The following is a 22,686-nucleotide window of genomic DNA, read 5'->3' as shown; positions in this document are numbered from 1 at the left end:
GAAACAAATCTGTCCACCACATTCTGAGCTCATGTAAATCATGGAAATGATTATTATTATTATTATTATTATTATTATGATAAAGCATCTTTTCACTGTGTGGTTCGTGTTGCACAGCTGTGGGTAAACTGTCTGTAGTAGCAGCGTCCATCCACACGAGGGCGCGGCTGTGCTCGTGTTTGCACCTATGATCTTTGGTAGCAGCCAGGCAGGCAACAGGGAAAACAGCACAGCAGGGAACATCAAAACCTGGAACTAAAGAAGGCAACAAATATATGCAGTATATTTAATAGTATAATTCAATCCTGACAGACATTACATTAAAGAGTAGCAATCCCAGACGTACTTTTAAGAAGAAACCCGAGGTGGAGCTCTAATGTTACTGGAATCGAACTGCCTAGCGGTTAGCTAGCTGGCTAACCTGCAGCTTTAGTGCGTGGATTTGCCCAAAAACTGGACTATTGGATATATTCAGCCGGACTTTTCTTGTCCTCCGCTATCTCTTCTACTTTCGTATCCGTTCACAGGCGGTTGAACTCATGCTGGCCATTCACCTTGCAGCTATAGCTGCTTAGTTAGCTAGCAATAGAGAACCGACTCGTGCTGGTACTGAAAGCCGAAGACACAGCGCCTTCGGTCGGTCCGAGAACTACGCCATGCCGTGGGTTGAGCCTGACCCATCCGTGGAGCTAACATCGGCCAGCTAACCATAGCTGGATAAAATACGCCTCTTCGAATGTCCCTCATCATTCCTTCGTTAGCTAATTAGGCAAGTCAAATTCAACGCGAGAAGCAGGGTGCGTTCATTTTTGTAAGCCCAAGGGCATGGCTGGCTAATCCTGCACAACCTGCTAATTAGCAAGCTGGCTAGTTGGTGAATAACGCAAATGCAAAGCCAGCGGTGCCATCTGGGCTTGTTTACACTGTGCTAGAATGTGAATTCCTGACAATTCCAGTAAGTTAAACGCGTGTGAAAGGGGCGTAAAATTCATTTATTACCCAGGAAACAAAGGTACGTCATTTTCTGTGTGAGGTAATTTTGCTTTGCCCGGTCACATACACATCAATTTATATAATATCTGTATGGAAAGTCGTGAACGAGCACACTAAGCTAGTGCTTAGCGTGTGGGGGGTAATTGGGTTGGCACCGTTGTTAAAAGGTCCACATGTAAACAAGTCTGGCTCTATGCAAGGCTTTGCTTTGCAATTCACTGCAGGTTTTCACCAAACATCAGTCGAGGCCATAACTGTGCTGTCACCTGGGCAGATATGCACGTTGAAGCAGCTACTTTGAGCGTTGATCATCAAATAATCAGCTTTAGGCAGACCCTAAAAGGAATGGGTGTTGTTGACTTCCCTGAGCACGGTGAGACATATCAGCCACTCATTCATGATTGATGAATTCTGGATGGAGGAAGCAGTCTGCCTTTTATGTATGTTCCACTACAGCTGAACCACTGCATGGAGCCAGTAACAGCCTTTGTTTTAGTTTCAGTTGTGAACCACTAGTAAACAGGATTCTAAGGAGATACGTCAGCTCTGAGTGTGTTATCCGCACTTTCTTTTATAGTCCTACTGACGTGTAACTGAAACCACGTATGTGGATGGAAATATGAAGATCACTATGTCTGATCTGAACAAGGTTTCCAGCCGCATATTATTCTGATCCAAAAAAAAAAACAACAACAACAGAGAGCCCTATTGTCTGGACTGAAAACTGAAGAGAAAAAGGTGACGATGGGAATGATGAAGACGATGAAGGAAGCCCAGTGACAGTGCTGATCTCGCACGCCACCAGGAAGCAGAGGAGTGTTACAAGGCTACAGACATGAGTCTACGCCAGCCCACCTCCACACTGGACAGGTATAAGCTTCATATGCATTAATACCCAGACAGGTTCCCTCGGTAAGAGCACATCTCATTACAATGTTGGAAATGTAGTGCTGTCAGATCAGCATGTTCTTATCTTGTCATCAGATTGTTGTCCAGTCTGGCCACTGGAAAAACTAGTCACACAGGCTCACTTTGAGGTGATAAAACTACCGTCTGGAGACAAAAGTAGCAGACTTAGAAAAACCAAGGAACAAAGCCTGTTTTGTGTCTGCTGAAGCCCTGTAGTTCATCACCACATTGACCACGTAGCCCCACTCGTGTTTCTGTGATCCTTGTGTCTGATGTGTCTTTATCTTGATTGTGTCTTTCCCTTTTCTCCTACTGTCACCTTTTTTTCCCCCTTTTTGTGTTCATGTGCATGTCCCCATTACTTCCCACTGCTGTCTGTGTGCGTCATGTGACGGCAGGACAGTCAATCAGAAAAACGCCCACCTGTTCAGGTGAGAGCTGTCAGGTTGTGGAATAATGCTACCTGCAAAAAACTGTACTCACAACAATGCATTTATCTGTGCCACAATTCATATCCATCCATACAAGTCTTACCAGAAATGCCCCAACACTCAGTTAAACTAACTTTATTTCTCACTTGGCGTAGAGCTGTCCTTTCATGTTGGTTTGATCTATGTGGTGATCTTCTTCATGATCGGCTTTCCCACTAACATTTAAATCCATCTCACTATACCAGCATCTAAGGGGAAGAATTAGAATTTCCTTCTTAGTCTAAACACAATAAATCCCTGAAATCCATGTACCTGACAATCCATACGAAGTCATTCAATCATGTTCTTTCTTCCTCATCCACTAATTGACTAGAGATAAATCAGTTCACTTTCTCTGCATGTTAACCACAATAAACCGGTCTGTATGGATTAAAAACGGCCCGTCTCATTTAATTATGTTCTAGTGTTGTGTTTTTTTTGTGTTTGGTTCCTTTAAGCCAACTGATCATCGAAGTTCTGAAAAAAACACCAAACCACTTCAGTGTTTATACTGTGTCTCTTAACATCAAACATACTTAATGTCTTTTTAGAAGCTAGGGCCCTTCTTAGTGAGTAAAGGGCACAGTGAAAGCTTTGGTCAGTTTCTCTGTGTCCATTTCTTTCAAAATTGTTCTACTGAATTACCTTTCTCTCTGTCCTTTGTCCTTTTCCCTGTTTTTCCTCCTGTCACGCTTTGCTTTCAGCCCTTTTGCTGCTTGGTGAGTTTCCATGTTCATCGCTTTCTTGTTGCTTCTAATGCTATTCACATGTTTCGCTTCTTCCCACAACTGATCGCATGCCTCTCTTGAATCATTTCCCAATGACCCCAATCCTTCCATCTCTCATTGTCCCTGTAAGTTTAATTTCTTTCTCCTTAGCACGTTCTATTACTTTTTATTCTCTCCTTCAATGACCCTCCACCTCTGCATTTTTCCCTTCAAATCTCTCCTCTCGGGCCTTCCAGAGCATATTTGAGCTGACCTCTTTCGCTCTTGTTATGTACTAAGCTTCTCTCCTATTCCTCAAACCCAGGCTCAGCAGTTTGACCATCGGGGACTCAGAGCGCAAATCCTCACAACAGAGGGAGTCGACAGCTGATGTCTCAGTTGAGAGTACGATTAATTGTGACTGTTTACCGCTCAGTTTTAATATTTCTTTCACACTCCCCAGTCACGCTTTACACCCTCCTCTGTTCTTGTCACTCAGGTCCTGGTCTTGTTCAGAGATGTGTGGTTGTGCAGAAGGACCAACTGGGCTTTGGCTTCACTGTGTGTGGAGAGAGAATAAAGCTAGTTCAGAATGTCCGACCAGGTGAAACACATGTGCAATTCAAATGTGAATGTTATCATAATCATAATGTTTTTTGTCTCACGATGGATCGGGTTACATTTAAGGTGAGAGAACATAAAAGACTTTTGAACACTTGTTTACTTGCCTTGAAGAGGCCCATTGGTTTTTCTGCCCTACTCAGGTGTTTGCTTTTCCTTTCGTTTATGACATCATGACAAATTTGATCATGTAAACTGTAGAAAGCCATACCTAAGTTAAAACATATATTAGTTGTCTTAATTCACACAGCTACAGATTTTATTGATTTAGTTGCCATCTGTAGAACTACATGATAGTCCCGTATTCTGAAAATAATTTTCCATGCAGCATATGATGTAGATAATGTAGACGAATATCCATTAAGTTCTCCGTATGCCCTTTTTATCCATACAGGTGGTGCAGCGGTCAAGGCCGGGGTCCAAGAAGGCGACAGAATCATAAAGGTTTTTACTGCTTTCAGTTAGAGACATTTTATCAGACAAATTATGTTTTTTGCAAAGCTTCTTTGTCATCCATCTTTATCTCTCTCAGGTTAATGGATCACTGGTGTCGTCCATGTCCCATCAGGAGGTTGTAAAGCTCATAAAATGTGAGTTATGTTTTATTGTGTAATTGAATTGTTTCATCCACGTGTTTTGGAAGTTTTGTTTTTTTTAACCCATTTTGTCATCTTTCTGCATTGTCCTGTAGCTGGACCATATGTAGCTATGACACTACAAGGACCACCCCCATCAGCCACCTCAGTACCATTAGAGCCCCTCCCCACTGATCTCACATCTAATCAAAGAACATCTGTTGCTGGGGAGGCCCCACCTCCTCCACCTCCCCCCCCTCCCTCTGGACTGAGCACCCCTTCCCAAAGAATAACTGGACCCAAACCACTACAGGTGAGCAAACTATATTGATATCACATAGTTCATCAGCTTAAAGCAAGTTTAAAAACTGACTGTCCTTCAAACCAAGTAAAAATATTGCACATAATTTGCTGCGCAGCATCATGTTGATTTAGTTTCTGTTGTTTTTAGGACCCAGAAGTACAGAAACATGCCTCTCAGATACTCAGGAAAATGCTGGAGCAGGAAGAGGCTGAACTGCAGGTACACACATGTCCATGGTAACAAATGAGCTACTGTATTGCAGTATATTGAAAAGTGCATGAAACTCATATATTTAACTGTGTCATTATGTAGGTGCAAAGAAAATAGTGGGTGACAAAAATTGTATAGATGACGGTGGCTGTATGATTATGTACTGCAGTACTGAACATTAGCTTATGAAGATGATCAGTCTTTGTAGCTAAAATCTGCTGTTGATCACTAGACCTGATCTATTTACAGGACTTAATGGAGGAGCGTTTGAGGAATCCATCACAGTCACTGGAAGAGCGGATTGAAAGTGCCAAGAGGAGAGCTCACCAAGTCAGGGTCAAGATTCAGCAAGATCTGGTGAGGAGATCGGGCTCTTCCTCTCATTCACACACCGTTTATACTTACTGACAGTTGGGAAGTAATGAAGTACAAATACTTTGTTTCTGTACTTTAGTGGAAATTACAGGTATCTGTATTTATATTAAATGTTTATTTATATTTGAAAACATTTTATTTTTACTCGGTACATTTTAACACAAATCTGTTCAAACAGGATTGTTACTGGTTTTTGTGTATTTTCAAGGCAAATTGGTCACAACTTGGTACAGCGATTTACCCCTAACAGTCCACTTGTTTTCTTTCTTTCTCAACTGCACTCAGTTACTACAGCAGGCTCCTTACATAGTATCTGCGTAGAAACATTTAAAGAGTGGTTTGCATTAATGTGAGCAGAAACTATTAGCAAATCAAGGCAACTCCACTTTGTCTGGAGACTCTGAGATATTAACGTTTTTACAGATGGCTAAACATGTAGAGACTCACTAAGAAGTAGTGTATTTTACTATGAATAACCACCAAATCACAGGCGAAATCTGCAGGTACTGAATCTCTGCACCTGTTGGTACCTCAAGTAAGGAACCGTCTGCCAATTACTGTGGTCAGTGAACTGCACAAACCAAACACTTAAGCTTGAATCACAGAGACAAAGAGTATCGACAATATTTATAAAGGTCTTGGTTTTCAAAATGAAGGAAAACATCACCTACCCAGTGGTCTGTCTGAAGTATATGTTTTTGATCCAAAACTTAGGTATACAAGGACAAATACAGGCTGTAGGCCGACAACTAACCAGACCAGATTGGAGAAGATTCAGTTTCAGCATTCTGTGATGATAGTAGACAAGACAGTTCATTTAGAAAATGACCGAAAAACATCTGAGATCTTTTATTATCCATCTTCTTACCTTTACTTATTCTCCTCTTGCATTAAGGACTAACAAAGTAATTTGATGTTTTGTCTGCAGTGTCCTGTAATGTGGTTTACACAGTGTCAGGTGATGTGTTAATTTACTGTTGTGTTTTGTGTTTAATACCTTTTACATTGGCCTAAAAATCAATGAATCCTCCATTAATGGTGACATTGATTACTTGCATAGATTCTTTTCAAAGCCACTGCAGAGTGAATGAGCTGAGTCTTTTTTTGTTTTTGTTCTTCAGGAGGGAACGCGGTCAGAACCTGTCACTAACTATGTCATGGCAGGAGAAGGTTTGTCTTAATTCTCAGTGCTATAACAATTTTTTACATTCTTAGTCAAAGGGCTTTGTCAAAATGTCAAAATGGATGTATTTACACAGAAAATGTAACCAGTTGTCACAGTGTAGGTGGTTTAAAGCTGCTTTGTGATTTTTGCAGCGCGACTATCTGTGGACTCAACCGAAGGAGACGTGGAGGTAAGCTGTACAGTTTTGTCATTATATTAACTGAGTGTTTTGTGTATGTGACAGTCCCACTCAACCCGCCCCCCTTCGTCCTCCCTCCTCCTCCTCACCAGGCCTTTGAGAGTCCCCACTCCTCCCCCTCATTCTCCTTCAGGATCCCTCTTCACCGACGACAGAGCTCAGACACACACACCCTGCCTGAATTGGTGAGATGGAGCACATGCATTTACTTTACTGTCAGGAAGAGAAGAAATTACACATTATACTTTCTAAAAATGTTTACATTACTAGTCTTCCATGTGGATATAAAAACCGCAGGGAATCTCAGCATGTCTACTGATTTTATATTTTTTAATTTGCTTGGACAAAATGATCTGCCTATTTGGAGATGCTACATTGTTCTTTCCTCCTCCCGTTTCTCTGTTCCTGTCATGCATAACTGAATGTGACATATCTGTGACACTGAGAAAAATGACATGATCCACCTCTTTCGTGCTAATCACTGCATATGAAGTGTGAAGGAAAATAGCAGATGTGTTTGGACCAGCTTTGAATATTAAAATTTGTGTTTGTGTCTGTGTCCAAAGGGTGGGAAGCCTCAAATCATTGGCCCAGAGGAAGAGGATGAAGACTATGACAGCTATGCATTTAATGAGGTAAGAGGTGGTTTGTATTCACTGGACAACAGTGAATACACTGGACACGCTGATATTTTTCTTTTTTTAATTCAATTCAATTCAATTCAACTTTATTTATATAGCGCCAATTCACAACAAAGTCATCTCAGGGCACTTTACAGAATAAAGTCAAGATTATAAAGATATATAAAGAGAACCCAACAATTCCCCCTGGAGCAAGCCATAGGCAACAGTGGAGAGGAAAAACTCCCTTTAACGGAAGAAACCTCCAGCAGAACCAGGCTCAGGGTGGACGGCCATCTGCCTCGACCGGTTGGGGTGAGTGGAAAGGGGAGAGAGAAAAGAACAGAGCAACAAAAAGCAACAACAAAACATCGGGCAGATTGGTAGGACCAGTAGCTTCACGCTGGAAGACACACAGCTTCAAAGCCGGGGGACACCTGCAGAAAGGGACAGAGAGAAGGGGACAGAGGAGGACAAAGACAACTACGGGAGAGAACACACAGAGTTAATGACATACAGTGGTGACAATTGCGGGATGAGAGGAGAGGAGAGAGGTCAAGAGGAGGAAAGGAGCTCAGTGCATTGGGGGGTGGGTCACCCAGCAGTCTAAGCCTATGGCAGCATAACTATAACTAACTATATGCTTTATTAAAAAGGAAGGTTTTAAGCCTAGACTTAAAAGTAGAGAGGGTGTCTGCTTCCCGAATCTGAACTGGGAGCTGGTTCCACAAGAGAGGAGCTTGATAGCTAAAGGCTCTACTTCCCATTCTACTTTTGGAAATTCTGGGAACCACAAGTAGGCCTGCATTCTGAGAGCGAAGTGGTCTACTGGGATGATATGGTGCTATGAGGTTTAGCTGTCTTACTTGTTTTTACTGTTCTGAGCTTCAGTTCCTATTATTTATAAATTTTCTCTTTCTCTTAGATGGACGGTCCATTTCAGGATATTGAGTTGTTGAAGTCGAGACCTGCACACATGATGGTGGTCATGAGATATGTCTTCACCCAGCTTCTGGACCCCAACCCTCTGGTGTGTCTGTGTTAGATTGGAAATTAAAATGTAGTATTACCTTTTCTTTAGTAAATACAAAAATAGTTCCTGTATGTTATTGAAGCAACATTATTGGTAATCAGTCTTGTGTATAACTCCATGTGTGTATCTGGGTTTTCATGATTGCATTCATTTTTGTGTCTGTCCACAACAGTTGTTCTACCTGTCAGTGGAGGCTTACTTGAGCTCCAGTCCTAAAGAAGCCCGTGCACTTGCCCCTCAGATCTGCTCTCATTTCCTGGAACCAGATGCTGTGTGTATCAACCTCCCTTAATTTTTATACTCTTTCCTTTTTTTTAATCTTATAAGGTTGTTTTCAAAAAGTCTAGATTGTACAAATTTCAGGTCAGCTATCACGTAATTCACTTGAAGTGAACTTGAACTACAGCCCTGAGATAGACTGTTGACCTGTTCGTCTAGGCTCCAGGCCTAGGATAAGTGGCTACAGATAATGGATGAACTTTGGTGTGGGCTGCAATTCGCAGTTTAAGATAATCCATTATAGTTGATCCATCTGTGGTCACATCATCTTACAGTATATGGTATTTTACTCATCGGCACCATTTTTAGCCATTACCTTAGATTAATAGATAAGTAGTTGCTCTTGGACTTGAGAAACATTTTTAAAGCTCTTTGAACTATGGATGACAGAAATGATAAACTTTCCTAGACAGCTGTATTGAGAAACCTTTTAGCTCCCACGTTAGAGTAGGTACTTTCTCAGCTGCAAAGAACCATGTTCATATGTTTATGGCTGATCGGCCGAACACTTAACTAAAAGCAGCATAAATTATTAGGTTTTGTTTTTGTTTTTTTTTATGCGAAAAAGTCCTGATTTCGTTTTTTAGATATTGTTGGTTCATCCAGATTTATACATTTGAAACCGATCTCAGCACTGTGAGTTCTGCTGTGCCAGCTGAGACTGCAGTGATCGCAGAAGCTCTATAGCCCAGGCTTTTGAGAGCACCACCAGGTCTGTGCCTATGTCTCCCAGGGGAGAACAGGCAGACCTTTATTTCAGCAAACCTTCCCTTATTAATTTATCTCTTGCCTGTGTTCTTAACATTTTCTAATATTTATTTTAATTATGGAAGATAAAAGCTGGTATCAGAGTTGAAATGACATGTTATTACCATTAATTTTAGTTCCAGTATAAGGGTTAATTCTTGGCCCAATGTGCCTAAAGACATGCAAACAGTCGAGCTGTTTTTAAAAGCGCCCTCTCCTGGACAACAGGACAAACTACTATAAACAGCCTGCTGTTTTGTTTTTTGTTTTTAATTTAAATGAATCTTTTCAGTTCTAGTATTTTTTTTCCCCATGTTAAAATGAACATTTACAGTTTATGTAATTTGTAAACCAATATTTTTGTGTTAAAGCTTTTTAACTTTAATTTCTATGTATCCTAAGACACAAAGTGACGTGCTTCAAATAATCTTATACCTAAAAGTGTGCACTGTAACAAATTTCAATACCAATGTCTGAAACATGAAAAAAGTAATTTTTCTTTTCTTGTAGCCCCTGAAAATCAAGGTGCGAGACGAGTATCTCACAGATATAGGTAAGACAAAAGTTTCTGATTTCCATATTAATGGCTGTAATGAAATAATGTAATCACCACCGGTTGTCTGATTAATAACGTAATCAGACCACTGGATATCATGTTACTGATGTATTTTAAAGTTGAGCCGTGTGGCCAAAGTTTATTTTGGCTTGAGAACTGGTCACATCTTCATCCTTCATCCCTTCAGAAAGTCGACTCCATGCCCAGGAGGACATAAGAGGACCTCTGTCTGAGCTGCAGCAGCAGGTATTGCCAGACATCCAAGATCAGATACAGGACTACAGGTACTTAACTTTTCATTTTTTTTAATTTAATTTATGTTTTTGCTCTGGTATTACCTTTATAAACATCATTACTGAAGGTTATTTAGAGAAAGTTAGGGCTTGTCTGCCATTAAGTTTTTTCTACTTGACAAATTTTTTTTAGGCAGTGTAGAGGCGATCTTACTCGTATCTGATGGTCTAATAAGTACTTCAGTGTGGAGATTGTTGTATGACGAACATTGAAAATTTATTGTATTTGCTTCCCAACTTAGCCGATAACAGACCAATTGTACATACAAGTTTCTAAACAGTAATCTCACAAACACATTCACAAACAAGTTTCTCAAAGAATTGCTAAACCCACAGAATCCTGTAAGAAACAGTTTACCTCCACAGCTACATACTGACCCTTTCACTTCTACCTTGTTGCACAGTCACTACCACCTTGTAGTCAGTTCCTTTGTTCCAAGTACCGTCTCTCTTGTAGTCAACATCTGCTCCTTTCAACAGCTGAGCTGAACTGAACTCGCTTGTAACAAAACCATTTCTAAGCGTTTTTCCTTGACAACTAGGCAACAAACTTAAAAGGCAAATTACAAAGGCAAATCACAAAGGCAAACTACAAAGGCAATCATCAAAGCCATATGATGTCACTAATGACATCATCACTAGCCTAAACGTGTACCTCCAAATCCAATTAACCTTAAAATACACAACGTAAACAAAAAAACAGGAAACCCTGGTTGGCTCATATAGGCAGGCCAGATTTAAAAGAAGAATTAACGTGTTTGGCTTGTGTGGTCTGTGATTTTATAGGAACAAGCAGATGATGGGTCTCGGTTCACTATTTGGAGAAGGAGACCTGCAGCTCCTCGATGGAGACCCAATGAAAGAGAAACAGGTGGTGGACAGACAGGCTACAGCCCTCTGGGAGATACTGTGAGTCTGTGACGTAATGCTGCTGATCCATCATGTCTCTTAACTATTACATCCCCTGTTTCAAAAGACAAGCCAGACATACAGTCACACTCACATTCACACCTGTGGCCAATTTAGAGTAACCAATTAACCTAACTGCATGTCTTTGGACTGTGGGAGGAAACTGGAGTACCGGGAGGAAACCACACAAGTCAACACGGAAAAGCTGGATGTTGTGCTTAAGCCCATTACCTAGCAGCGAGGCAGCAGTGCTAACATCTCCTCCGCCATGGTTTCTGGCTCTAATCATGAAGTAAATAATGATATAACAAGCGACAGGGTCAGTCTTTAGGGGCCCAATAAAACAGTTACAAAGCAACAGAAGACGCTCTCTCAGGCTATCATAACAAAGGTCATTATCATAACTGGAAACCACATGACATTTACGCCTTTGACTTTATACACACACAGGCTGATTCACATCACATGACTGTGACACTACCGTCTGTTTCCTACACCAGTATTGCACCTAAATGAACTGGATTTAACTTACGGGAATTAAACTGTTTTTGTTTCCACTCCAGGTCAAAGCACGAAGAGGACAGAAGGTAAGAAAAAAAGCTCTTATCTGTTAGAGTAAAATATAATTTAACAGCAACACCTGCCATAGTGATTTGATTACTTATGCTCCACACTTTTCATTTGCCATTTTTATCAATCTCTTCTACACACATTTCTCCCACACCATATTCTGTCTCCTCTCCCTCAGTTCTCCTCTGGCATCAGCAGTGCTCCTGTACTTGCGTCATTCTGGTATCAAGTTAAGAGACTCAAAGGTTTTCCCTGGTCTGAGCACAGAGAAGGAGAAGTGGCTCACTTTTTTAAAGACGAAAAAGGTGAGATTGGCAACTGCCCTTCTAAGGTCTGTTTAAAAAAAAAAAAAGTAAGCTAATGAAATGCTGTTTATTGCTGTAAAACGTTACTCTCTGCCAGTATTATTTTCTGCTTTCATGTTGTCACTGCATTTCTGCAAATTACGTTGTGAATATACAAGGGCATGTTGTAAATGTGCTTATGTTTTGCTTTTTGAAAAGGTGTTTGATAAATTGCTCCCCTGTCCTTCGTATTGGTGGAGTTATGAGGTCATTAAATAAGAAAAAAATTTTATTCAGTTCATCAGTTATATGACTTGACTTTATGTTTATGTTGTTCTCTTCACAGCTGAGTGGTAACAAGAAAGAGAAAGATGGGGAGGATAAAAAGAGAAATCCCATCCTGAAGTACATTGGCAAACCCCGGACAACATCCCAGTCAAGTAAATGCAAACACACACCTCATGCTTAGAAGTGAGGAGCAAAATGAAAAAGTAAATAATGCCACAGGAAAATGCTAATGCACATAAATGCATAAATGAGTGTTTAAATTGAAATTACTGTGTGATCTATGAAAGGTTATTATTATCTCTCGAATATATATATATATATATATATATATATATATATATATATATATATATATATATATATATATATATATATATATATATATAATTATTATTATTATTATATTTTTTTTTTTTTTTTTGTCCTTTGGTTGGTTATTTATTGTTGCTGCAGTTTTATTTTTGTTTGTTTGTTTTATGGAATTTCATTGTCATGTTTTTCTGATTTCATTGTTTCTTTTTGGTTCATTTTGATTTTGTAGCATTCCATGTCCCATTGTCACCCACTGAAGGTATTTATTTTTTGTCACTGCATTTCTGTTAAGATCGCTTGTGTTCCACTTCATTTTATACACATCAACTCTTTTTGCTTGAAAGTCTGTACTATTTTATCATAATGTACAATGAAGTAATCCCTGTGCATGCAGTTCGTCCTGGGAGTGTGAGGAACATTATTCAGCAGTTTGAGAATCACACAGAGACAACAAGAGAGGAGGGAGGTGATGCTGCCGACCCCCAAAGACTCTCGTCCACCAGCCTGGGAGAAGAAAGCATGGACAGGTGGCTTTGAAGTGCTACTTAACCTCTTCTGTCATGACCTGTAGTATATGTCTGCTTGACAACATTTTACCACTGATTGATTACATTTTAGCGATTTAGTAAAATGCTGTACCTTCTCTCTACCAGCCCTACGTTGTCAGTCCGTCTGTCACGCAGCGAGTCGTTGAAGGCTCAGGGAGAAGGGCGACGTCGAGGTGCTTCCTCGGGAACAGAGTCTGTCCCTCGCTCTCGTAGTGATGTGGACATGGAGGACTGTGGAGAAGAACGTGAGGGCCCAGGTCTCAGGCTCTCGCAACAAAGTGCCTCATCATCTGCATCTAGCAGCTCTGCACGGTAAAGCTTTGCTTTGTGAGATGGCTCAGTAATAACGCAGGGATAATTTTTTTCCAGTTATTATTTTTTTTCTAGGACTCTGAACAGCCCCTTTAATAAAGAATAAACATCCCAGAAAACTCAAACACATACAATCCCCCTGAAACCTCATGCCATGTCTTTCTCCACTCTCTCTTAAACTCAGGTCTCTAGAGAACCCTACACCCCCATACACCCCCCGGTCTAGACGCAGGTGAGTCCACATGTTGTCCCCATAGATGATTTTTCATAATACATGGTAGAAGTATTTTCTACATGCAATATTATTGGAAGTTAATATAGTCACGTTCAAAGGTATTGCAGTGTCTCAGTAATGTTAGTTGAACATCTTGTTTTTTTTGTTTTGTAGTAGTTTTCGGTTACTATACAAAATCAGATCTGACAATACAGGCGCATAAATAATTGTAAATTAATAATTGTTTTTCTTTTTGTGCTTGTCACTTCATGTATATGCGTGCACCACTTCTCCACCACTGTCACCACATGACCATTTGTATCCGCCTCCTCCACATGTGTTGGTGGGTGTGACTCTGTAGGAGTGTGGACTCACCATTGGTTTTGTTACCGGATGCAGCCCCACTGGAGGAGGAGGTGTGCGAGGGTCTGAACTGGAAGGAAACTGTTGCTCCTAATCTCCTTGCCACACTTAGTCAGAGGGAGATGGACAGACAGGCTGTCATATATGGTATGAATTAATTCTAATTCTGTAACATTTTAATTTTCATTTAACCTCACGGCCAAAACAGCTTTGAGAATATTTATGTTTCACTGGCACAAATTAAATGACAGTGCATTTTAAACATGAATTTCCTTTGACAGTGATTATTTTCTCCATTTGCTTCTCTCTAATCATCATCTTCAGAGCTTTACACCACTGAGGTGTCCCACCTACGGACCTTAAGGGTTCTGGACCAGGTCTTTTTCCAGAAGATGAGGTCTGTGCTGAACTCTGATGAGCTGGCCTGCATTTTCCCAAACCTACCCCAGGTCTACGAACTCCATGGTCAGTCTGTGTGTCTCACCAAAGTGATTTCACAGATCCAAATAATCTTTAACAAAAATGTGCAGAACAAATCTGGCTGAAATAAAGTGTCTGTTATTATCATGCAGCAAGTCTGTGCGAGGCGATGAAGAAGCAAAGGGAAACTCCCATAGTTCAGGACATAGGGGACGTCATGATCGCCAGGGTGAGTTTATTAATCATATGCGCCTTCTGGCATTTCTATTTTTATCACCTTGTGTCATGTTAATATCCAGTATATTCAGCAATTCAACATTAGTGGGTTCGTGTGTGTGTGTGTGTGTGTGTGTCAGTTTGAAGGTGCGGCTGGGGAAGAGTTTCAGGAGCAGGTGGCCCAGCACTGCAGCCAGCAGTCTCAGGCTCTGGAGCTCATTAAGAACAAACAACGCAAAGACCCACGCTTTGCTCACATCATCCAGGTACACACACGCGTGCTCCATGAGCCTGCTGTACTCTTTAAGAGTAACCCTTTTTCAACTTTTACTAGGATAGCTTCTACAATTATCTGTACAAGTAGTATGAGCAGTAGATGCTGTTTATGTATTAAATGTTCATTCATGTCATCGTGGAGTTTGAAATGCTGTAATTTAGAACTACTTTTTTGTTTCTATTTGGAGTCAGTACTGCATGAACGTATCTATTTGGATATGAATAACCATAAAAGGGGGAAGATAATGCCAAAAGGTTGTGTGCTTATTTCTTCACAGATCATTTTCTTGTCTTTTAAGTGTGTGTTAGACATGGTTTTTACACACTGATGTTTCTGACATTTGTTTAGGACTGTGAAGCAAGTCCTCACTGTCGTAGGCTACAGCTCAAAGACATGCTGGTGTCAGAGATGCAGAGACTCACCAAATACCCGCTGCTGCTAGACAACATTATTAAACACACAGAGGGTGAGGAATCAGGAGATGTGCACTGTTCAAACATCAACATAAGAAAACCTGCTGGAATGTTATATCATAATCAATTTTTTTGAGATTTCAGAGGATATTGTTGTCTTTTCTCTAGCGAGTTCTTCAGACCTCCCATTACTCCAGCATGCACAGGCATGTTGTCGACGCATACTGCAGGTTGTTAACGAGGTTGTCAGGGAAACGGAACACCGCCAAAGTCTCAGTCAGTACCAACGCAGGCTGGATGCTGCCCCTCAGTTCAAGGTGACTTTGTTTTTCTGTTTTTGTTGTCGTTATCTTCCTACTTTCTTGTTCATACTATAATGAAAATGAACTAGTCATACTTTTATATTTAAATTTTGTTTTTGCTTTTACAGAATCTCGACCTCACCACAAAGAGAATGATTCATGAAGGACCTCTCACCTGGAAAGTTAGCAAAGATAAGCAGATAGGTCAGTGTCCCTTTGATACAAAAACTCACATTAATTTGGTTTCAAAACCTTTAACTCACACTTCCCTGTATCTGTATCTGTCCATCAGAGATTCAAGCACTGCTGTTGTCAGACTGCCTTGTCCTTCTTCAGAGGAGCCCAGACGACCGGCTGCTGCTGCGCTACCCATCTCGCTGGCTGGGTGGAGGCGGAGGGGTCAGCGGTGACAGCAAAACATCCTTTAGTCCTCTAGTGAAGCTGGACTCACTGCTGGTCCGCTCAGTAGCTACAGGTAAACCTCCAGTGTCTTTTACAGTGGCAGACATTTGTGGTTGTTTTTCAACCAATATGAAGTTAATCTGTTTTTTGGAGTTTTTACTGTTTCTCTCTCGGAAGAGTCTGTCAAGTTTTTTTTTATAATGGGATTACTTACTGTTCTGCTTTATGATTTCTGTGATCAAAAGTCCACATGTTGTTTTTTCTATCTAGACAACAAGGCCCTTTACATCATCAGCACCACAGAGAGGCAGATCTATGAACTTGTTGCTGGGACGTTATCGGAGAAGAACACGTAAGCACTTTTTAATCGCTGACATTTACCTCAGGAGTGTCTACTTTGCATTGTTGTGAATTTGAAGCATATGTTGACTTTTAATGTTTGTTTCACAGCTGGAAAGATTTACTTGAAAAGGCCATTGCATCAGCTTGTGGTTCATCAACTTTGATCAATCATGGATCCATACCTATATCGTGAGTCAAGTTAAAAAACGCTTGAATAATAAAAGAATTTATAAGGAGGCTTTTGCAAGAAGGTTACTTGAATTATTAAAGTTTGCAGTGTTCTGTTATATTTGTTGTCTTATTATTCATTTTTCAACGTAACAGAAATTTAAAGGATTTTAAGTCTTAAACCGGAAAATACCTTGTGTATATTTACAGTGCGTTTGTGTGTATTTTCTATAGTTCCCCAAGTCTTAGCAGTGGATCCCCAGTTTCTACTGGCAGTAATGTTTATGCAGGTAACAACCACATAATCACATGTTTATAAGCTTAAGCAATAATTTATTTTTTTGAAGATGTTTCTCACATCTCTAAGTGTTTTGAAACCTTCCAGACAACTCAATGACAGAGCAGTCAGATTCCCTGGAGACTCATTCTTCCAACAACGACATTGCACTCAGTGACGATACCCCTACAGACCAATCAGAAACATTCATCTGTGGTGAAAGACAAGTGGTTGGAGTGGCAGATGCTGCTTTACAAGACGGTGAGGCGGAAACTCTAGATGTTTTCCAATTTTGTATTTCACAGCGCAAAGAAATTGCACTTTTTAATCTGTGTTTCTATATTTTTGTTTGCTAAGTTAAAAAATCTATATATATTTTTCTCCTGTACCTAATTTAATGATCATCATCAATTTAGTTTTTCTTTTAACCTCTACAGTTGAAACACTACGACAGCTCATATTGCAAGACCTGCAAGAAGACGGATGGAGCCATGATTCCGATGACACTCCAACCAATGAAACTGTCAACGAAATGTCCACAGAGACACAGCGGCCAGAGTCGTTGGATACTGTCCATAGCTTCTGCAAGGATGAGTGGGAGGCTGAGCCTGAACTTGTTTCACCAACAGACACTGAAAAACCCAGTGTTCAGGTTGTAAGGAAAGGTAACAGACCAGATGGAGAGAAGTTTTTGACCCTTCAGCATGGTTAGCAGTTTACTCTGAGCTAATTTCATTCTCAAAAGTTTAAACAAAGCCTGAAATTTCCTAGCATAAACTCACTTGAGATTAATAATCAGTTTTGATTGAGCTGATAGTGAATTCATGCATTTGCTTTCTGCCTGTTTTTGGAGTAAATATCTGGATGACTTTAATGACTGTCTTCCTTTGCATGTTTTCTATGCACAATTAATTTAAATTCTCACACCTATATATTTTTTTTTACTTTTTCTCTGCTTGGTGTTTGCTATAAACTGGCATCACACTACATCCTCCACTGGCTCCTTTGTCAACCTCTTCCCTTCATTCTTTTTCACTCTCCTTTTATTTGCACACCCCCACAAACTTTTCTTTTCCACACATCTATCTTCTGTGCATAGCTGTGGTTGCGGGTCCTTCTTCTTCTTCTTCTGTACCTGATGACATCACCAGTGATGTTAGCCTCACCTCAGACCAATCGTCCAAGCCGAGAGGCGAGGCCACTAAGCAGGGTAATGCTGACTGGATCAGTCAAGTTGTTTAGTTTTTAGCTATGAGGTGTTTTTTTTTTTTTTTTTTTTTTTTTTTTTTTTTTATTCATGTTTATTTATAGAATATAGTCTGTGGGGATACATTTACGTCTGAAATCACTCACCAACACACTTAGGGTTCGTACTAACATGTATGTTCTTTAGGGAACACCTTCTACCTAGTAATGCCAACAGACCAGGGAGAGAGCGTTACTGATGAACCAGACGACCCTCCTACCCCCACTGCCACTCACTTCCCTCAGCCTCTGGAGGAGGTGATGTCACCACAGATACAAGAGGAGGAGAAAATGTCAGCCTGTGGTCCAGAGGCCGACCAATCAGCGGCTATGCAAGTGGAACAGGAAGAGGAAACAGGCCAATCACAGGCTGGTAACCGGACTCATGTGATCAAAAATGTGGATGAGATTTTCCTCACAATTGAGCGGTTGATGAGCAAACTGCACAAATTAAAGGTGAGTTTATGTTAAAGTGGCAATGAGGTGCACTGCCTGACTGTTGTTTGGGGCTGATCAGATGGTCCTCATCAACTCTTCCCACAACATTCAAACTTGAAATGGTTTTCCCGTAAAGTGATCATAAAACATTTAGCTCATTTAGCTCTGTTCCCATACACATCACACATCGTCAGATCGTGTCTCTTGGTCAAGTGTGGCTGAAAACTATTTATTTAAGAAACACAATAAAATATGAACCATGAACTAGTTTAGCAGCCTGTTAGTGTTTGAAGGATAAATAGAGGTTGATCATGCATACATTTCTTAATACGCTAAAGAACCCATGAGCAATAACATGTGACCCCACTGTTGCCTGACTCTAACACATGCAAAACGAGTTGGTAAAAGGGTAATAATGCATGTCATGGGTTTAATTTTTCAGTTTTTCCTCTTCATAGATGAAGCTCTTCATGCAGTCTATTTTTAAACTTTGCTACTATAGCCTCATTTCAACAGCCACTCTTTAATGTTTTAAAATGCACAGTGATCAGATATTGTTGTTTTTGACTCACTTTTCACCTCACACTGGCTAGAACAACTGTGCTGATGTTGTAATCTACTATTAATATTAAAGGATTTTTTGCACCTTTGATGCTTTACAGGAAATAGAGAAATCCCATCACAAGCTTTTAAAAGCCCTCAGAGAGCCCTCTGTCAATCAGGAGTCAGAGGATCAACAGCGTCACTCGGCTACTGTCTCCAGAACACCATCTCTTGATCGTGGCTCAGGAGACGGTAAACAGGCAGTGAATTTACAAAACAATGGCTTTTGTTGCAGTAATTCTTTTGCATACTAAAAGTTTTTTGTCTTTGAACCCATCCAGGCAAAGAAGGAAATCCGACAGAACCTAAGATTTTGTCGACAGGATTCTGATCTTGTTCCTTGCAAAAGGCTCTTGTGGATTTCCTTTAGTACACTGTTATTCAGTTTTCATCGTTGCCATAGAGACACAACCACATGTATGTGCACCTAGCCACACCTTCCCTCACCCATCGTTCCTGCATGCACCAACCAGGGGAGCAGAACCTAAGAATGGCTGTAACCCCTTTTTTTTTTTTTTTTTTTTTTTAATAAACCCTCCTGGGATAGCAGGAAGAGGGATGTACTCACCAGGATTTCTGAGGTCAGCACAACCTCTGACTTGTTACCAGAACTTGAGGGACTCCAAGTCCAGTGAGTAAGAAGTATGAAGGAACAAAATGGCAAAAGACAAGTTGGCTTGTGAAAGGAAAATGGGGGGAAAAGGTGGAAGAACTGAAAGTGGCGATAAAGACCAAAGTTGGATATTTGCGATGAAAATAAGTTATAGGTCTTGCTTGATGCTGGTTGAAGGTACAAAGCAGAAAAGTGTTGAAACGTCAGGAAAAATCTTAGGGAGCCATTACCCCAGCACTTTACTCACAATGCATCCCTTTGTCGTGTTCGTCCTCTACTGTGGACAGATCACGGACTGGAGGTGCTTCATTCAGGGGCTGATGCTTGAGCCAAGATGGCCAACAGGGGTCCTATCCCCCCATCCCTCTCCACTGGTTGCTTTACACTGAGTTCACCTGCTACCTTGGCCGAAGGACTGTATATAATTCAGGTTATTTGAACTGGGTAAGGAGACCAATGTCAAACACACCCAAGCATTGTTAAACTGTTTTATGCATCACAGACATCCCAGTTCATATCCCTGCACTGTGGGAAAAACTAGTTCCAGCCAGCTTGTTATATCCTTAAGTCTTCTTTAAAGTTACAATATGGCTGTCCATTAGCACATCTTCATTATTACATGATGCTTTTTGATTGTTTATTGTTTAGGTTTTTTAATTTTTTGGGCCTTCTTTGCTGGCATACCGGCATCTCAGCTATAGATAGATAACGAGCTCAGCGGATTCACAAAGCTCTTCCGATCGTGTAAAGTTGTGCAGGTTTTGGGAGATCAAGGAGTTTTGGGAGCTAGGTTCACAACAGGCATTGTTGACGGTGTGCAAGGAAACGGGGCAACTACAGATTTGATTGTAGAAACTTGAATTTTAAGTGAAAAGTTGTTTGCTGCTCTATCAATTTGCTGCCAAATATTGCCGTTGACATTGCCTGTCTACACTTTATATTTGACTGTGCACCCTTTAGCCCTCTCCAGAGTACTGTGTGTGTGTTTGTGTGTGTGTATGTATGTAAAATGCCACAGGGAATACTGTGAACCAGCATCTTTTCCTTCCTCCCATCCAGTAGTCATCCTAAGAGTGGTGTTCATATCTCTCTAACTGACTTCCAAAGGCATGAGAGGACTCTTTCATGTAGCGTTCCAAGGGAAATCAGTAACAACTGTAAAGAACAACTTGCATTCATTTAGAGGAAAATGAAAGCTTTGTGAAGTTTAAATTTACAAAGTCAATATGCACATGGTTAAAGTCTAAACTGTGATGGCCACACTGTTAAATGAAGCAAAACATCATTTAAAGGAATATATCAACATTTTCAGAAATAAGTTTGTTTTGTTGTCTGTACAGGATATATAAAACTACATCCAGAAGCTTGTTAGCTTAGCATAAAGTCTAGCCACAACGATAAACAGCCTGCCTTTCAAAGTAAGTAACACAATTCATTTAGTTAAACATATTTGAAATGACTGGGAAAAATGATTTAATGTGTTAATATGTGAGCTTTTGTAGTGTCTGTACATGGATTTTGTTACTTCAGGAAGCACTTGGTTAACTGTTTTCAGTGTTTGTGCTAAGCTAACTGGCCACAGGCTTCAGCTCTGATCCTAACCTACAGACGTGTCTCGGGTATTGATCTTATCCAACACAGCCTGAAGTCGAAGAGGGGTATTTCCAAAAACGTCATTCTTTTTGTAACTACAGTTGGATTATAAGTTGAAGTAATTATTGTTCTTGACATTTAGAAACATTTTGTGCATCTTGATTGAGACCTGTGTAACCAGCAAAGACTGACATTTAAGCCAAGTTATTATTTTTTTTTAAGTTACATTTATGTGGAACCAAGTCTAATGCACACTAAACAGAAAGTATGTATATAAACCGCTACAAGAGAAGGACTCCTTAATGAGATTTACTTGCACCTGTAAAAAAAATGATTTGTTTTTAGTCTCTTTATTTCACTAATCAGACTGGGCAGAATTTCACATGACTTTAGTGAGTTACCCAGCTTCAGAACTGACAACACACTACCACACTGACCCGAACCCGGAGCTATTTACACTATCATCAGTCCCTGAATCTTCTATTTAGATGATGTTTCACTGCTTGGCAGAAGGTTTTCCCTCTTTATTAACAGTCTGAAAGATCAGGATTGACTTTTAGAATTTGCTGAAAATGTAAAAACAAAAATGTTCTACCAAGTGAAATAATTTTCCATAAGGTGTAAGGGAACGAAGTTTTGTTTGGGTTTTTTACATTTTGGCTGCTGATCACATATCAGGAAACTGAAGATTGGCAATGGAAAGAAAGTGTTTTCACAACAATCAATGAACATGTACATCGGTTGCAATATTGGTTCTTGGCAGTAGGGGGTGTCTGATTTTATTGATTTGTCTAAACAGGTGAAATCAAAAGCACAATCTTCTTCACCGTTAAGTGTTTCTATGCATCCCTTCTTCTTTGCTCCTGCTTCTAAATATAGCATTTTTCATCTCCAGTTTCTACCTCTACACTTCAGTTTCTTTGAAGTTTCCTTCAATGGCTTTTTTATACATTTAACTTGTACATTGGGAAAAAATAAAAAGTTGAGGCTATAATGTGGCCACAACTGATTCTCCCCCCCCCCCTTTTTTTTTTAATTTTAAAGTGTTGCACAAATAAAACTTCCCTGCACGGTGCAAACTACTGTATGCATACACAAGTCTAACTATCATCTCATTGTCTTTTAATTTTGTCTTTTTTTTTATAAAAAAATATTTGTTCACACATGTAATATAGGGAAATCAGACCCACTTGTTTTATATGTTATTTTTTTCTGTAAAGCCTTAGCCCTTGTATTTGATTTTATTTTTGTAGATATGATTTCAAAAAGGATGTATAAATTATTTTTTTCTCTTTGTTTTTAAAATCGGTGAGATTGTTTAGCTGCACAGAAGGAAAAAAGGAGCTCATGTCTCAGTCATGTGTTTTGTGAGATTAAACAGAAACTGGATAAAGAAAGAAGGGTGTGGATTGTGAGTCTTTGGCCTTTGTATTTGTGGAGAATTGTCAGGTGAGCTGGTCAGTTGCCTAATGCCTAAAAAAAATTTGTCTCACATGACTGAAAAAACACTTGTATTCATAA

At 40.1% G+C, this 22,686-nt stretch overlaps 1 protein-coding gene across 9 annotated transcripts; it reads left to right on the top strand.

The window, feature by feature from the left end:
- The first annotated feature begins 181 nt into the window (after positions 1-181).
- Positions 182-22,565, top strand: arhgef11 (Rho guanine nucleotide exchange factor (GEF) 11). 9 transcript variants are annotated; one of them, XM_067524358.1, is made up of 43 exons: positions 182-1,863; positions 2,301-2,333; positions 3,077-3,091; positions 3,405-3,484; positions 3,579-3,683; positions 4,095-4,144; positions 4,233-4,290; positions 4,392-4,588; positions 4,727-4,798; positions 5,039-5,146; positions 6,286-6,334; positions 6,482-6,519; positions 6,621-6,713; positions 7,095-7,163; positions 8,074-8,178; positions 8,354-8,452; positions 9,718-9,760; positions 9,951-10,047; positions 10,843-10,965; positions 11,529-11,552; positions 11,714-11,840; positions 12,166-12,259; positions 12,649-12,678; positions 12,814-12,946; positions 13,073-13,279; positions 13,464-13,511; positions 13,855-14,003; positions 14,181-14,321; positions 14,429-14,505; positions 14,633-14,758; positions 15,118-15,235; positions 15,351-15,499; positions 15,613-15,688; positions 15,777-15,959; positions 16,157-16,238; positions 16,337-16,417; positions 16,631-16,686; positions 16,782-16,934; positions 17,111-17,338; positions 17,773-17,883; positions 18,067-18,374; positions 19,019-19,151; positions 19,241-22,565. In XM_067524358.1, exons 1-43 carry the CDS (start codon positions 1,829-1,831, stop codon positions 19,288-19,290), a joined length of 4,353 nt encoding a protein of 1,450 aa, XP_067380459.1. In that variant the 5' UTR covers positions 182-1,828; the 3' UTR covers positions 19,291-22,565. The 9 variants fall into 9 exon arrangements, with proteins under 9 accessions (XP_067380459.1, XP_067380455.1, XP_067380463.1 ...); XM_067524354.1 differs by having other exon boundaries at positions 17,111-17,380; XM_067524362.1 differs by lacking the exon at positions 2,301-2,333.
- The last annotated feature ends 121 nt before the right edge of the window (positions 22,566-22,686 follow it).

The sequence above is a fragment of the Channa argus genome, chromosome 12 (assembly GCF_033026475.1).
Source record: "Channa argus isolate prfri chromosome 12, Channa argus male v1.0, whole genome shotgun sequence".
In the NCBI taxonomy this organism is placed as follows: domain Eukaryota; kingdom Metazoa; phylum Chordata; class Actinopteri; order Anabantiformes; family Channidae; genus Channa; species Channa argus.
This window is presented reverse-complemented; position numbering and strand designations above follow the sequence as displayed.

What these genes read in the sequence shown, in the direction of transcription:
- arhgef11 (XM_067524354.1), top strand. Translation starts at nt 1,829, where the DNA reads ATGAGTCTACGCCAGCCCACCTCCACACTGGACAG. An exon ending in ACCCCCCGGTCTAGACGCAG is followed by an intron (nt 13,512 to 13,854) that starts GTGAGTCCACAT and finishes GTGACTCTGTAG; the next exon opens with GAGTGTGGACTCACCATTGG. An exon ending in CATGGATCCATACCTATATC is followed by an intron (nt 16,418 to 16,630) that starts GTGAGTCAAGTT and finishes TATTTTCTATAG; the next exon opens with TTCCCCAAGTCTTAGCAGTG.